This window comes from Colias croceus, chromosome 20, assembly GCF_905220415.1.
Source record: "Colias croceus chromosome 20, ilColCroc2.1".
Taxonomy (NCBI): Eukaryota; Metazoa; Arthropoda; class Insecta; order Lepidoptera; family Pieridae; genus Colias; species Colias croceus.
The window spans coordinates 9466124-9483886 of NC_059556.1; the positions used below are offsets into that span (position 1 = coordinate 9466124).

Below are 17763 nucleotides of genomic sequence, written 5' to 3' on the forward strand. Positions count from 1 at the left end.
TTTTAAATAATTATTTAGTTTGTGACAGATACAAGATAAAAACATCGGAATTGCATTCAATATTATTCTGAAAGTCAAATAAGACAAAAATGCTCTTTTTTAACACAATAAAAATTTTCAGTTCTATATCATACAATCACATACAACAATACTGTAATTTTATGGGTCAGGAATAAAATTGTTTTATTAAATTATAAGTACTTTATGTTTTTCATAAACAACTTTCATATTTTTGTCTATTTGTTAATTTATTCTCAAAAGTTCCAATTAATTCTACTAGGCCTTATTTGGCACAAATCTAGAATATTCTATAACCTATTCTTGTGACAGTTATATCTATGGGAATAAATTAAACATAATATTATAAATATTATCTATAATATATATCAACATTTCTCAAAAGAGAATAAATTAAAAATAGTAGTGTTGTACATATTATACGTATTTTGTTGCTATGTAACTTTGTCATATGTTTTGCCTAAGAATTAATATAACAGTCACAAATAGGAATCGAATGTTCCAATGCCACTCCTTATAGTTCTAAGTTCCGCTTCTAGGTGAATTTGCACTAGTTACAGAAATATTTACGAGTTCTAATTACATATTGTATAGGTTTGGATATTCATTAAGTAGTATCGTGAACAATTCTAAGATTCTAGAAAATTTCACTGGATTCTATACAAGTTCTAGAATGTTCCAATATAAATCATCCAGTCTCAGGTTATTATTCGAGTTCTAGAATTATCTAGAAGATTCACTAGGCCTTGAAATTTATATATTTTACTATAAAATACACTTTATCTTAAAAGTTCTAAATTGTCACTAAGTGTCATCACTCTTAAGTTCCACAACCATAAAACAAAATTCTAGAACAATTGAGGTGGAACACGGTGCCATTTATTGAGACAGAGAGCTAAGATATTATTTTACTACGTTTTCACACGAATGCTACTAAGTTTTTAAGTAGTTGTAAATTTGAGATGTATACTGATTAAAATTACACCATTATTAAATATTTTGGAACAATTCATCAGCGTGCTGCACCAATTTACAGTCATAACTTGAATGTTTAGATTCTAGAACAGTTGAGCAGAGTGTTGTGCTGCAATTGATTTAACTTGCTGCGATCGAAAGATCTAAACAATATGCACAAGCGTGTAGAGCAGCAACGGCTGCGAGCGGCAGGTCGAACGTTCTAGTCCAGAAAGTTAGTGTCGGCGGCACTAATCAGACCTGTAGTTCCAACGTTACCAAGTCCAAATTCACAAAGGTCGATCACTCGGGAGTACTCCGGTGGTGTGTGCGGTGAAGGGAGGGGGGAGGGGAGCGTATGTTTGCAGGATGTAGAAGCTGATCAGAGCCGTAGCTGGAACGTTCTCGAACAGTCCAGATTGCACACGGGCGTATACCCGGGCGGGGTGTGCGGCGGGGAGGGGGAGGGGCAGTGGGGGGGTATGTGCTACGCGGGCACGGCGCCGCGCTTGGCCCGGCGCCGGCAGTGCAGGCGCAGCAGCACGGCGCCGAACACGAGCAGCACGCCCAGCGCGCCGCGCGCCGACACCGCGTGCCCGTACACCGCGCACGACACCAGGATCGACACCGCCTGCACCACACACAAATATAACTAAATATTATAAATTTATAAAGAATAGAAAAAATTCGATCACGAGGCGGGACTCGAACCCGCATCCTGTCCTCGCTCGGAATGGCGCGAAAGGATGCGGGTTCGAGTCCCGCCTCGTGATCGAATTTTTTCTTTTCTTTATAAATTTATATTTATAAAGCATTTGAATGCCATAAAACCAAAAATATCAATTTCAAGAAAATATTATTTATTTACTTTTCCATAATTGTACGGATAACACAGGGATCAGTTAGTTCTTCTCCATAGACACTGCTTTCCGAATCGGTAGTAAATGTTGAAAATATATAATGACGTTTCAAGTGTTTCTTGAAGAAGTATAATTGAATAAATAAATGTTTGAATTTGAGTTTGAATAAGAAATAACTTAAAATGAATAATTGTATGTAGAATCCTAGTCCTTTCAAAATAATTTTCACTTCAATTCTCGTAATTAATCCCATTTCGGATGTTAGAACTAACAACAGAAGTGAGAAAAACCATATTATATTTAAAATATACTTACATACGAGTTATAAAATAAGTGAAAATATAAAAAATGTAATTGAATTTAGAGGAAATTAAATTTCAATGAAAGTGACATAACATTAATTGATTAGTACAGAATAGTACAGATAGTATAATAGTACAGAAAGTAAATACTATTCAAAGTAAATACAAAAGTTGCGTTAAAATAGTATTTAAAAAACTCATTGTACTCGTAATGTAAGGCTGTATAAAAGTGCAAGTTACCTGTCTAAGCGTCATGATGATGGTGAACACGACGGCCCCGAACCGCGCGATGGTGCGGTAGATGAGCACCTGCCCCAGCGCTGAGCTGCCCGACAGCAACAGGCAGTCGAACACGAACATCGGGTGCTGCATCAGACAGTACTTTATTTTAACAAATAAATATTTATAAAGAATAGAAAAAAATCGATTACGAGACGGGATTCGAACCCACATCCTTTCACGCCAATCCAGGGCGGATGCCTGACCAATTCAGCCACTCGTGACCCACCAGAGCGATCGAATTTATTATATTCTTTCAGTTCAGTTTCAGTGTGTATTGGCCGATTAAGAAGAGCTGGAACGTAAACACATTTACACATTGCACATGTGTAGTGTCTATGAAGACGCGCGCGGCGTGACGTCATACTGCATACGCAGTTTTGTTGAATTTATATTTTTTGATTTTATGGCATTCAAATGCTTTATAAATATAAATTTATAAATAATAGAAAAAATTCGATCACGAGGCGGGACTCGAACCCGCATCCTTTCGCGCCATTCCGGGGCGGATGCCTGACCAACTCAGCCAGTCGTGACCCGCCAGAGCAATTCGATTGAGGTCGTGTTCCATCGTTACAATATTGTATTCACTGAAAAGTGCTTCATATTGGTTGAGATGGTTGTTAAATCATCTCAATAGATGGCGCGCGGTGTGTCCCTTAAGACACATAAAACCTAAGAGCAATAAACCTATAGAGTTCTTATATTGAGACAGAACAAAATACATATTTTCTAATCTACTTACTCTTAGTCAATAACAGCATAAGCCAGATTGAGATAGCGATAGAGTATCTGCACTGTCTTCAAACGTAGCGCGCCGGCAGTCAGTTTGTTTTCCAACCAGCTGGTGGGCTCAGTGTGTCAAGTGTTTTTAACGAAATATTTAGAAAATATAAAGTGTACAGTGTTTCTTTTTATTTGTCAGTGTGCTAAAATAACTATTGTATGTTTATCAACCGGCTATCACTAGTCGAATGGGAGTTTTGGATAAAAACAATGTGCAAATATCTTTCCATCGGTAAGTGATTTTCAGCAAATTGATAAATATTTATGTTTTAAACCTATTTGAAGGTTTTATCAAGCGCTTTTTTGTAATTTTATGTTGTAACTGTAACATTTACCCACTTTATGGGGTTGTGGAATATAGAATAATGAAATAATTTTTAAAAAATGTCACAATAATATCACGTTTGGCATTTTGTTTACAACCGTAGTGTTGTAACACATCTAGCGTATATTATCGATTTATGACAAAAAATCTATTTCATATTAACGTTGATTTATTTATTTTGTTTCTTATATCAGATTTATATTATGTAGTTGTTGTTGCAAATAATAGATGTAAATTTTTTACCGCAGGAAAATAAAACGGCCACGTGGTTGTTTTATTTGCCTTATGTGTTTTAGTTTTCGTTTGTTGTTTATTAATTTCTCTTTCAGATTATTAATGAATTCATTTTGTTTTAGATTTCCAGAGCTAAATAAAAAATGGGTATAAAACATGAGACATGAGTTGATTGGACGCCGCCACAATTTGCTATATTGTGTTCACTGCATTTCGAGCCTGCGTGTTATCAAGATGGATACTCTAGAAGAATTGTGCAATCTTACGCTTACGTTTTTTTTGTTCCTGTAGTTAGATAATAAATACATTTGATTAAAGAGAGTGAATTTTTATTTTGAAATTTTTTACACATAAGTTACTTTAAATGTGTACTTAACTATGTGAAAATTAAACGGTTGATTAAATGACAGTTCTCATAGATGAGAAACTACTATTGAAATACATACTTAATATACGTATGCGTTTTCAAAGAAAAACCCGCATAGTTCCCATTCCTGTTGGATTTACGGGATCAAAAGTAATTTTTCCAAATTTCATTGTAATCGGTTTAGTAGTATTCGCGTGAAAGAGTAACAAACATTCATCCTCACAAACTTTCGCTTTATTAGTAGGATGTTAGGAAAATGTTTTCATTAAGACTGTCCTTTTATTAACTTGTTAAAATGCTGCATGATTCCTTCATGCTGACTGTGCCTTTCTCCTCAGTCCTTTAACTTTATCATCATTTCCTTCTTTATTTTAAATTAGGTACATTTCAAGTTTTAAAATTTCTTTTATAATATACTAGCTTTCCGCCCGCGTTTTTAAAGAAAATCCTGCACAGTTCCCGTTCACGTGGGATTTCCGGGATAAAACCTAACCTATGTGTGTATGTACAAAATTTCATTGTAATCGGTTCCGCAGTGAAAGAATAACATCCATTCTCGCATAATTTCGCATTTATTATATACAAATAATGTATTCAACTGAAATTAATTATAAGTTTTGTTTTTTTTATTTATTATTTCACGAATCCGTAAATGCAAAATACATTCACGATTTTATCGATTGAAGCACATCCCATCACTATCACCTTCTATCTATCTAAATACGTACCTATAGTAAAAATGGTGCCATGACTATGTTGAAACGTAGCTTGTTGTCTATAGCTGTCTCATTCTTTCATACGACGTTTTCTTTAGATAGAGAGAAACAAATATATGTAAATTGTATACGCTCGATACAAGTACTCTATAGGTTTATTGCTCTTAGCATAAAACTGAAAGAATAGAATAAATTCGATTGTTCTGGCGGGTCACGAGTGGCTGAGTTGGTCATGCATCCGCCCCGGAATGGCGCGAAAGGATGCGGGTTCGAGTCCCGCCTCGTGATCGAATTTTTTCTATTCTTTATAAATTTATATTTACAAAGCATTTGAATGCCATAAAACCAAAAAATATAAATTCAACAAAAAAAGTCGTGTTCCATCTTTACAAAACTCAAACTCAAACTCAAACATTCATTTATTCAATTAGACTACTATTTAGTAGCACTTTCGAATCGTCATTACATAAGTATTTTTAACATTTACCACCGATTCGGAAAGCAGTATCTATGGAGAAGAATCGGCAAGAAACTCCATAGTTGCTCTTTTAAAATCATGTCAATATATAATATGTAACATATATCTAACTTATACATAATATATTATAATATGCCAAAGAACTGTCCTGTGGTTTTTATGCGACAACCCTCCATGGGTCTTTATCGTCCATATATTCCTGAATACTGTAGTACGCTCTCTGAACTAGTACATTTTTTATATAAGTTTTAAATTTAGAACTACTAAGCGCGTGTGTACCTGCAGCAGCGCGTGTGTACCTGCAGCAGCGCGTGTGTACCTGCAGCAGCGCGTGTGTACCTGCAGCAGCGCGTGTGTACCTGCAGCAGCGCGTGTGTACCTGCAGCAGCGCGTGTGTACCTGCAGCAGCGCGTGTGTACCTGCAGCAGCGCGTGTGTACCTGCAGCAGCGCGTGTGTACCTGCAGCAGCGCGTGTGTACCTGCAGCAGCGCGTGTGTACCTGCAGCAGCGCGTGTGTACCTGCAGCAGCGCGTGTGTACCTGCAGCAGCGCCGGCAGCGGCGGGCGGGGCGCGCGCAGCAGCGCGGCGGCGGAGAGCGCGCAGGAGCAGAGCGTGACGGCGCCCATCATCTGCAGCGGCCGCAGCGAGTAGCGCGCGAACAACGCGCCCTGCCACGACGACGTGAAGCTGTCGCACGACATGTACAGCGCCAGCAAGCACACGCCCGACACCGATGTCGCTGTGGACGCTACGCGCACACACGGGTTCAGTACATAACCTCATAATATTGCATTATAAACGTCAAATTATACCAAAATAAATCTTTGGGACGCATTCATATTCGATCACACTAAACCTAACGTTAATAAAAATTAAAAAAAAAACAGGCCTCAGATACGACCCTTGTGGAACACCAAAACTGTTAAAAAAGAGATGCCATCCCAAACGATTACAAAAATATTATTTAAAGTTCTATTGAGTAAATAAGCCACAAGCTACTATCAAGTTAAAATATGAACAACCCCGGACAAGTTTTTAAGCAGCGGAATATGATTCACTTAATCAAAGGCCTTATGACTTATCAAAAACTAAAAAGTATAAAATATTACACAATAATATACTTCTTGATCTAGAACAACCCACACGATAGCGGCCTTTTTATTATATTCACGGGCAATTCAAAATCAATATTAAAGAACTCAAAATTAAATTTAAAATAAGCAAATTCGAAATTAGCACCTCAAAACTTTTATAGATTTAAAATCTCACCAGCGTAATCATCATGGCTGCCGTACATGAACATGACCATCCCCACGGAGATGAGCACCGCGGTCGCGTACTCGTAAAGCTCGTACGTGTTGCGAGAGATCAGCTTGCCCATCAGCATCACGGGGATCACCTTGCACGATTTCGACAGCACCTGGAGCCCGCAAATTTATACATCAGATTTGACATCATGGATATCATACATGCTCTGAGTTCAATGTTTTCAAGCATGTGCAATGTTCAGAGCATATACAGGGTGTAATCGTTAAGTGTGCACAGGCGATTTTTCCGTAAGTATTACAGATAGCAAAAAACTTTTAAACTGATATCGAAAGTACTTAACCTAATGAGTAAAATGGCCGTAATAAATTTTTAAAAATAAATCGAGAAATATCAAAAAAATTATCTTTAAGCCCTCCCATACATAAATGAAATATGAATATCCCATATAGTTACATTAATTAATAGGAAAGATTTTAGCTTTCTTTTTCTTTTTTTGGTTTTCTGCTTTAATTACTTCGCAAATTTGAAGTGGCATTTTCCACGCTTTTTCCGGACATTTTCATGCATTTTCCGGATATTTTCCAGACATTTTCCGGGGATTTTCCAGGCATTTCCCACGCTTTTCCCGGACATTTTCACGCATTTGCCGGATATTTTCCCGGGATTTTCCAAGCAATTCCCAGACATTTTCCAGGCATTTTCACGCATTTTCCGGGCATTTTCCGGACAATTCCCTGACTTTTTCCGGGGATTTTCCAGGCATTTCCCACGCTTTTCCCGGACATTTTCACGCATTTGCCGGATATTTTCCGGGGATTTTCCAAGCATTTCCCAGACATTTTCCAGGCATTTTCCGAATATTTTCCGGGAATTTTCCGGGCATTTCCCAGGCATTTTCCGGGCATTTCCCAGGCATTTTCCGGACATTTCCCTGACTTTTTCCGGGGATTTTCCAGGCATTTCCCACGCTCTTCCCGGACATTTTCACGCATTTGCCGGATATTTTCCGGGAATTTTCCGAGCATTTCCCAGGCATTTTCCGGGGATTTTCCGGATATTTTACAGGCATTTACCGGGCATTTCCCAGGCATTTTCCGGTTATTTTATGGGAATTTCCCAGGCATTTTCCGAGGATTTTCCAAGCATTTCCCAGACATTTTCAGTTTTCCCGGATGCAGCCTATGTTGCCCGGACATCTTAGCGATCCTGATTCCTTAAATAATCATTTCCTTGATGTTCCATCGAACAGTTTACCATTGTCCGCATTGACCTTTTATGAATTTCATCGACACGGAGATGCCACATTTTCTTTTACGTCTGTAAATGAGTCCAATGTACTACATGCTATCCAGGAACTTAAGTCGCAAGCAGTTGGAATTGATGATATTTCGTTGGAAATGATCAAGTTTACACTCCCATCGACGCTATCAACTCTAACGTATATCATTAATCAATCATTTGCAACTGATACATTTCCCAGTTTGTGGCGAAACGCGCTTGTGCGCCCCATACCTAAAGTTAATAATCCACAAAATTTCAAAGATCTTAGACCGATTAGCATACTACCGTGTCTTTCAAAGGTAATAGAGAAGCTGGCGCACAAGCAGTTGATGAGTTTTATTGAAAATCATAACATCTTACCGGATCGTCAGTCTGGTTTCAGAAAACGCAAAAGTACAACAACAGCTGTGGCTGATGTGCTGGATGACATTCTTAGTGCGCAAGATGAAGGAAAAGGGACAATCCTTGTGCTTTTGGATTATTCGAGAGCCTTTGATACTTTAAATACATCACTACTATTATCTAAACTCGCATACTATGGTCTCAGTCATTCTACTATAAAATGGTTCAACAGTTATTTGAGTAATCGAACACAAAGGGTGTCAGTAGCAATGGAAGACGGTAGTAATAAGATGTCAGAGCGTAAACCTGTTACACAAGGAGTTCCTCAAGGCTCCATTTTGGGCCCTCTTTTATTTATATTATATACTGCTGATATTGTAAAACAAATAAAATCGTGCCGATATCATATATATGCTGATGATGTTCAGTTATTTATATCATTTCACCCGAACGAAGCACATTCTGCGATAAATAAGTTAAACTCAGACTTAGCTTCCATACTCGATTGGTCAAACCGTAACTCACTAGTTCTTAATCCAACTAAGTCCAAGTATATGATCCTAGGCACACCGAAAGTAGTAAACTCAATTCAATGTCATCTTATTCCTGTCTGTATAGGTAGTAAAGTTCTGGAACGTGTTGGTGAAGCTCGAAATTTGGGAATAATCTTTGATGAAAACCTCAGATTTGAAAAATATATCGGTGTTACTGCAGCTAACTGCTTCTATCGCATTAAAATCCTGTACCGTATTAGAAAGTACCTAAATCCGGAACTACGTGTTAGGCTGTGTGACAGTCTCGTATTATCAAAATTTAATTACATGGACGTGGTATACGGGAGGCGGATACTTGCTCGTACGAAGCAGCTAATACAACGGGTACAAAATGCATGTGCCCGTTTCTGTTGGAACATTCCTCCACGGGAGCATATAACACCATTTATTAATAAAGCCTGTTGTTTAAATATGGAGAACCGTAGACGGCTCCACTTTGCCTCGTTCCTTTTTCAAATTATTAAGTCTGAAACTCCTCAGTACCTCTTTGAAAAGCTTGTCTGGATAGGTGACCAAAATCCAGTATATAATACTAGACAAGCTGCAACTAAACTCACCATTCCCAAGCACCACTCTGCTAGTTTTCGAGGAAGTTTCAAATACAGTGCCACTAAGTGTTGGAACAACTTACCACCACCACTTCCCAGCCTTAGAACAGTTGAGAATTTTAAGAAAAAATACAAAATTGTATTACTTATGCAACAAATCCAACCTTAGTGGCGATATGTACATTTAAATATGGTATGTATGTAAATATATCAAATATTTTTATTTATTATTATTATTTATTTATTGTTTTATTTTATTTATTTTTTTTAAATATAACTATTTTATGAAAATATTTTTTGTCTACCGATCCCTTCTATATGTTTTTGTGATTACATTCTGTATTTATTCTATTTTTATTTCGCATTTTAATATTAGTAAGTAATAGTAAGTAGTATATATATTGTTTCTCTAATCGTTACAATGTCTAGGGGCCACTGAAAACCAGCTCTGTGTGTGCTCAATTGCAGCATAGATAATGCTGAGTTGGCTTCCCTTTTTCAAGGACACTGTTTTACAATTGATTTTCTCTATTTTTATTTTTTTTTCTCATGTTCTTTTTTACTTTTTCTCTTGTGTGTAAATTTAATGTAATATTCATTTTTAGTTTAGTTCAGTTTTGTTTATTTATTTTTTGTATTGATGTTCTTTATTGATGTCCTTGAAATAAATGTTTTTTCTTTCTTTCTTTCTTTCTTTCTTTTCACGCAATTCCCTGACATTTTCCGGGGATTTTCCAGGCATTTCACACGCTTTTCCCGGACATTTTCACGCATTTGCCGGATATTTTCCGGGAATTTTCCGAGCATTTCCCAGGCCATTTCCCGGATATTTTTCGGGCATTTTCCGGTTATTTTCCGGGAATTTCCCAGGCATTTTCCGGGGATTTTCCAAGCATTTTCCAGACATTTTCCAGGCATTTCCCACGCTTTTCCCGGACATTTTCACGCATTTGCCGGATATTTTCCGGGAATTTTCCAAGCAATTCCCAGACATTTCCAGGCATTTTCCGGTTATTTTCCAAGCCTTTCCCAGACTTTTCCAGGCATTTTCCACGCTTTTCCCAAACATTTTCCGGATATTTTCCGGGAGTTTTCCGGGCATTAACCAGGCATTTTCCGGGGATTTTCCAAGCCTTTCCCAGACTTTTACAGGCATTTTCCACGCTTTTCCCAAACATTTTCACGCATTTTCCGGATATTTTCCGGGAGTTTTCCGGGCATTAACCAGACATTTTCCGGAGATTTTCCGAATATTTTAAAGGCATTTTCCGGATATCCCCGGAAAATATCCGGGTAATGCGTGAAAATGTCCGGGAAAAGCGTGGAAAATGCCTGGATAATCCCCGGAAAATGCCAGGAAAATGACAGGGAAATGACCGGCAAATTCCCGGAAAATATCCGGAAAATGCGTGAAAATGTCCGGGAAAAGTGTGGAAAATGCCACTTCAAATTTGCGAAGTAATTTAAGCAGAAAACCATAAAAAGAAAAAGAAAGCTGAAATCTTTCATATTAAATGTATATTATGGGATATTCATATTTCATACTTAATGTATGGGAGGGTTTAAAGATAATTTTTTGTGATATTTCTCGATTTATTTTTAAAAATTTATTAGGTACGGCCATTTTACTCATTAGGTTAAGTACTTTCGATATCAGTTTAACGTTTTTTGTTATCTGTAATACTTACGGAATAATCGCCTGTGCACACTTAACGATTATACCCTGTATACAACTTTCCGACAACATTCATCAGGGCCTTACCGGCCAGTCGAGCAGACTGGTCAAGAATCCTCCCTTTTTCGATAGAGGAATGCCATATTCCTCCATCCACATACACACTAGAACTAAAACTAGAAATATTTTTTTATATATTTTTCCGGCTCGAAGGATCACATTTTCGGGCAATTTATTGGTGTTTCGATGATGTTATATTCATTCCAATATCATTTAAGATAGTTAATGATAATTTCTGACTCCTTGTTAATCGGCTAAAAGCTTAGGAATAATTATTATTATTTGTGTGAATGTTGTGTGAACAAAACACCACGCCGCTGATACATATATTGACGACCTTTTAATAGGCGATTGTGAGTATAGTTGTTTAAAGTATGTAATAGTGTAGTGCAACTTGTAGAGCTGCTCTACAGCACCTAATGTATAGCGGTACCGACCTGCGTGGGGAAGCTGACGTACTTCAGCGCCTCGTACTGGCACCAGGCGCTCACGATGTTGGTGAGCGAGCAGTAGCCGAACTTGTACAGCGGAGCTGCGAACAGCGGAGCCCCGACCCAGCGCAAACGGGCGAACGCCAGTATACACGCGGACAGACGGTTGATGAACACGAGGAACTGCGAGTCGTTGAACCGCACTACAGTGCCGTCGGCAAGCGTGTAGTTCTGGCTCAAGCAATGACACATTGAAATATAGATTGACGAAAGAGAATAAAAATAAATGGTACTTATTTTTTTTTATAATCAGTAGTTTTTGAGATCAAAAATAAATATTTTTTTTATTAATGGTATAGAGTATAGACCAATGACTGACAGTAGTCAAATGATTAAGTTAATACTATGCTCAGCAAACTAGACTTCTTACGGCAAAAAAAATTGCATTAGATTTTTTTTTTCAGTTGTTATTCCTTCAACGGTAATCCAACCAAATACATCACTCCCTCTTCCCCCTTTACAAACTTCTAATTTTGGAATTTCAATCAACTATTATTTCAACAACAATCACAAAACATCCCCTTACATTCACTTCCCCCCTTACATTCACTACTACACCCCCCACAATCACCTGTGTCATAATCTTCTCCTGCAGTAGCCCCCACACAAGGTACGCAGCCATCAGCCCCGAGAAACAGAACACCAGTTCCAGGGTCTCGTGCTGGCCCTCCTCCTTCAGCTTAACCGACTCTGGCAGCCGCTCGTTCTGTTCCGCGAAACACGCGTGCAGGATGCGCGATATCCATGTTGTATTTGCTATGAAAATATTAGGTTAATATACAAAATTATTGTGTTATGATGTTTGAACTCCTCTGAAACAGCTTGACAATTTTTCATGAAATTTTGTGTGCTTATCAGGTAGGATAAAATCTATTTTTCATACCCCTAAGTAATAAGAAGTAAGCAAAACAATGTTTGCCGTTACAGATACATAGTTTGATACAAATTTTATATACCTAGGTACCTCACTCTGGCTTTGCCTATTGAACTTTGATAAGAGCTAAATAAATAAATACTTTTTTTCAATTCTTTTAAAATGTTTCAAACTCAGTACCTACTCCTACATTAAAACATATCCTAAAACCAAAACTAATAAAAAACATTTTAATGTTTTTAAATATCAATATTGTCATTTTCTCTAGCTATAAAATAAATACGTAAATTATTGAAATACTGTCACAGAGAGCAAATTATAGGCTTATGTTCATAGCTACGTTATAATGAACCATGCACAATGCAATTCGTCATTCACCATTATGTTTACTTTATTTCACCATAAATCTATGCTAATATTATAAAGCTGAAGAGTTTGTTTGAATGCGCTAATCTCAAGAACTACAGCTATGATTTGAAAAATTATTTTGGTGTTAGATAACCCATTTATCTACTAAGGCTAAAGGCATATATCATCACGCCAAGTCCATCAGGAGCGGACTGCGAAGCCCCAGAATAAGGTCTTATAATAATTCCGTTCTAATTTTTAAAATGAGTCACAAAAATTTTGGAAAAATAACACCCTGTGGACTTTGTTAACTCTTCTCATTATCTATGTTTGTTTTACTACCTTATACAATCATAATTACCCAATATTTTTATATCAAATAGCCTATAAAGATTAAAAATACATATTTCAAAAGATAAAGATTTTCATGGATAAAATTAAATATTTCAATGAATGAACACAAATATTAGTTTAAATGAAATTTCATTCTTAATTCGACTGTTTCTTGACGGTTGGTTTTAAGTTAATTTTTGTTATTTAAGCAATTTAGTATTTTTTAAAGGATCATATTTATTTTAAAAGATAGTTACTCACATATTTTATCAAAATAATTGATTCGTTCTAAATACTTGTACAGGATAAAAGCAGGCAGCACTATTGTGGAATAACCCACACAGTTCAGTAGCAGACGTAAAACCCTGAAATGTCATGAATTATCATTTTTTGATATCCAAGTAAGAATTATAGGTCAAGTGATAATAATTGAGATATTTTAAATAAAGAACACAATACTTACTTAAATAAATTTAAAAATACTATAAAAATAATTTTTAAACAAACAAAAAAAATACTATAATTTACTAGCATCAGATTTGATTTTTAATGTTGTGTGTGAAAGATAATTAAAACATAAAATTACAGTAAACATTTTTATTGTAAAATGATGATTTATTAAAATTGTTTTCAATAGGTAGTCTATCTCTATTTATTATCAAAATAGTAATAATCAATTTGAAATAATCAATGGATTACTTACATACCAACACTTACAGGAAATTTGCAAAATTGTAGCAATACAGTACATTGCTATAAATTAAAATATAGAATTGAACCAGTATTGTATACTTCTTACCATGAATATTCAGATTGTGCGAGAGTCCCATTCTGTTCATATGCTTCCAGCAATTCATGGTAAAAATGTCCAAACAGCCATGTCACCAGCACACATGATATTAGCACCAACCTGTACATTATAACGTTAAATTATTACACATTTATTAAACATTACTCAAATAAATAGTACACTACATTTTACTGATATGGGAAATATGCACGGATAAATAGTTCACGTAATTTTATTGCACTGTGACAATTTTTACACATATATAATATCAATAAAGATTTATTTCATGCAATTTCACAGTAACAATATAAAGTTGTTCAAATAAAATGTATCAATAAGATTTGTTGAGGAAAATTTGATGTTTATTTTATACACAAATTGAAAGTGGTGGGAGATTTACATTTGACATTGCTCTTCAATGATTATGAATTGAGAAAATTATAAAATAATATTACTCTAGAATAGAAAAAAAGAAAAATCATGCTATACTTGTTATGCTATAGGAGTATTTTAACCCATTGAGCCCCAAGTGGCCCTATCGGTCCACGACACAATATATTTTCTATTGTGTCTGTGATTCCGGGGCCTGACTTATTACAGTCAACATAACTGTCCCTGAACTTGCAGTCTGTAAACATTTTCCACCATAAGCTAAAGTTTAAACCTATTCATCTGTTTGTAAATCCACCATTGATAGAAATTCAAAGAAATGTTAGAGAATAATCATAATACATACTTTAAAGTCTTTAGATTATACATTATTTACGGAGTGCACTTAATTTTGTATAAAAAATAAACATTTTAGATGTATACTAACAAACTTGTTGCCAATATTATAACGGTAACTAAAACGTTAACTGTACGATCGTAGCGAAATTTTACTAGCCGGTAGTCATTGACCTCATATATTGCAATTTATGCAATTATTAATAATTTTTGTTGTAAAAAGGAAACAAACAATGTACATTATCTTACCCAATTAACACTTTTCCCTTCATGTTTGATTTTTCATTCATTAAGATCTTAGATTTAATAGTCTAGTTACGTTTTTAGTAGGATTCAATCACTGTTTAATTTAATAACGAAGTGATTACATCTTCGAAACATCACAAGACTCATGTTTATGTGTCAACCAAAGAGTAAGTGTCAACTGTCAACGTTGTGTCAAACATGTCCACTGTCAACGTCGAGCTATCAGCTATTATCAAGAAGCTTAGATTAATGGTCATAGTGCAATCTCCAGTGTATTAGAGGATATAAGCTTCTTGGCTATTATAAAACATTGATATAAAATAAAATTCGAGGCTAAAATTGACATAATCTTTTTTTTTAATGGAAAGAAGCAAGCAAGAAGATATGCCTATTTGCCAGGACATAATCTTCTAGAAACACGTTGCTGCGGTTGCTGCCATCTTACTACTAATTTTATAAAAAATACTTAACTATGATTTTATTTAGAATCTAGACTAGAAAAGAACCAACGGAAATAAAAATATTGATAAATGATAACCATTTATATAAGACATCAGGTACGTAAATGGTAATTATATACGTACCGTACGTATATAATTACCATTTAGTTATTGCCTAAATATATAGGATATACGAAAATGTTGACTATTTTCCTTCGTACAAAAAGTTTAAAATTTCATTGTATTACAACACAGTATTACCCACAGGTATTACCTCATTATCATAATATTATTATGATATGACAAAGGTTAATCAAAATATAATATAGACTGACATTTGATTCAATATAATTTTTAACCCTTTTCTCTCCGTAATATTAGTCAAAATAAAATTAAAAATATAATTCTGAACCAATACATACGCATGGAAGATTTAATGTGGGATACCTACAATCTAAATTACAATGTGGAGCGACTTTGATACAACAATGTTTATTCTTGAGTTCTTAGCTGCACTATGTGCTGTGGCGGTGTGTGGACCGTGCTTACTTGCTTGTGCGAGAAGACTTATTTTAGGAGACGAATTACTGCAGGGAGGTGGTCATATCATCCACGAAGCTGAAGTTTTAGGTTGCGATGAACCAGCCTGTCCATATTACAAGAAAAACGTCAGATATCTTTTAGTACCTGCGACGAGACGACGACAGTATAATTCACCAGCTCGACCTTGTTCCTAATGTATTTTATTTATTATGCATTATATCGATAAATTAATAGGCACCCACTTCGTTTTTGTTGTATTGGTTCCTAACTACAAAACTTTATCAAAAATACGCTACTAATTAAGTAAAATAGATGATATCTAACGTAGACTCTACAAAAATCATTTATTTCCCTAACCTTCATCATAGTCATAATATCATAGCTAAAAGTTATACAGTTAGGTAAATTATTGTCTTAAATTATCTCGTCAAAAAAAACTTTGATTTTTTTTCTACATATTTATTGTGCTTTTACATGTTACAATTTATTTTGCGGGTATTATTAGCTTAATCTTCACAAGGACGATGTCCGATTTGTTCGTTGTCTATGTTTATTTCTGGGTCTCTCTTGTATTTGGGTCTCTGGAAGAACGAAGTCTGCTGGGCGCAATTTTCTCTGTGGGCGCAATGCATCAGCTTGCACGATCTGATCGATGGCTTGTCGCAATACTTGCTTTGTAATTGTGTTTCCAGTTTCAGTTTCCTCGGCTTTATGCTGTTCTGTAAAAGAAAGAAGGAATATGAATTTTAATAATATTTTGTACACAAGAGTTTTGAAATATGCAATTTGTTTTTATTAACAAATGCTGTGCATGTTGTATCTCGTGGATTTTTAGGCAAAGTTATCAGTACCTACATGTCCTAAAAGCGAAGTGCTGTGTTTTCATTTTCTATTATAAATCTTTATGGCTATTCGCCAACATTTCAAAATAACGACATTTAGTTTAAAATTAGGTACTACAAAAATTGCAACTAATAAGCCTGTGAGTATTTGGATTAGGGAATTAATTGAAATTTTGTTATAATTTCAAGATTGAACCGCAAATTAAATGTCCTTCTGAGCAGTGGGCTTCAGAAAACGATTTTCGGTTTGGAAGGGTAATTAGTTTCCACGAAAGCAATCAACTACTATAAACACCATGTTTATATTATAATATTATGTTTAGTGGATTAGGACACGAGTGGAAATTTCATATGTAAAAAATTATCAACATTTTTACTTTACAAAAATATAGGCAAATACTATAAACTTAAGAAATCTGAGTAAATCAATTTATGAACAAAGCCTAGGTATGGTCAGAGCAGACATCAGCACAGTCAGCAGCGCCGCCAACGCGTGCAGCAGTGAGCAGACTCATCTTCATGTACACGCAACCTACAGAGCAGACAGCCGCCAGCGCGTGCCGCTGCCGCACCACCAGCATCAGCACAGTCAGCAGCGCCGCCAACGCGTGCAGCAGACTCATCTTCATTTTGCTTATTTCATTTTCATAGTATTTTTACGGATTTTGCTTTGTGTTATGTGTTTTATCTGATTGACATTTATTTAATTTTCGCAGTTTGACATATTTTTGGCGTGATTGCAAGGAGTCTAGAGCTTTTTCAGAAAAGGTTGATAACGATTCGTACTATTGTCGATTTCATACTCTGGTAAAATACCACATAAAATACGGTACAAAACTTTGTAAATGACTTTTTACCTTCCAACCAGCAATCTATGTTACCAGCAAGCTTACACCCTGTAATCTAAATACATAAAAGTATCCTACCGGTAATAAATTATTTATTCATATTGAATTACAGTAGATACCACATATGACATATCACCAATTCGCTCTCCAACGTCCAAGAAAAGGCTAACATAAACAATGCATTTAGAATATTAGTAGTTATAAAACATATCTACAAAAAGTATATAAGATCTT

General features: G+C 35.6%; 2 protein-coding genes across 2 annotated transcripts; both read right to left on the minus strand.

Annotated features, from left to right (window-relative positions):
• Positions 1-1444: 1444 nt before the first annotated feature.
• LOC123700855 (adenosine 3'-phospho 5'-phosphosulfate transporter 1) lies at positions 1445-14963 on the minus strand. The gene is made up of 9 exons (XM_045648205.1): positions 14860-14963; positions 13894-14004; positions 13356-13459; positions 12111-12295; positions 11486-11710; positions 6589-6739; positions 5859-6067; positions 2375-2500; positions 1445-1603 (listed from the first exon to the last, which is right to left on the minus strand). Exons 1-9 carry the CDS (start codon positions 14898-14900, stop codon positions 1460-1462), a joined length of 1296 nt encoding a protein of 431 aa, XP_045504161.1. The 5' UTR covers positions 14901-14963; the 3' UTR covers positions 1445-1459.
• Positions 14964-16290: 1327 nt separating this feature from the next.
• Positions 16291-17356, minus strand: LOC123700856. Its single transcript, XM_045648206.1, has 2 exons — positions 17218-17356; positions 16291-16558 (listed from the first exon to the last, which is right to left on the minus strand). The coding sequence occupies exons 1-2, from the start codon at positions 17308-17310 to the stop codon at positions 16346-16348; spliced, it is 306 nt and encodes a 101-aa protein (XP_045504162.1). The 5' UTR covers positions 17311-17356; the 3' UTR covers positions 16291-16345.
• Positions 17357-17763: the final 407 nt, after the last annotated feature.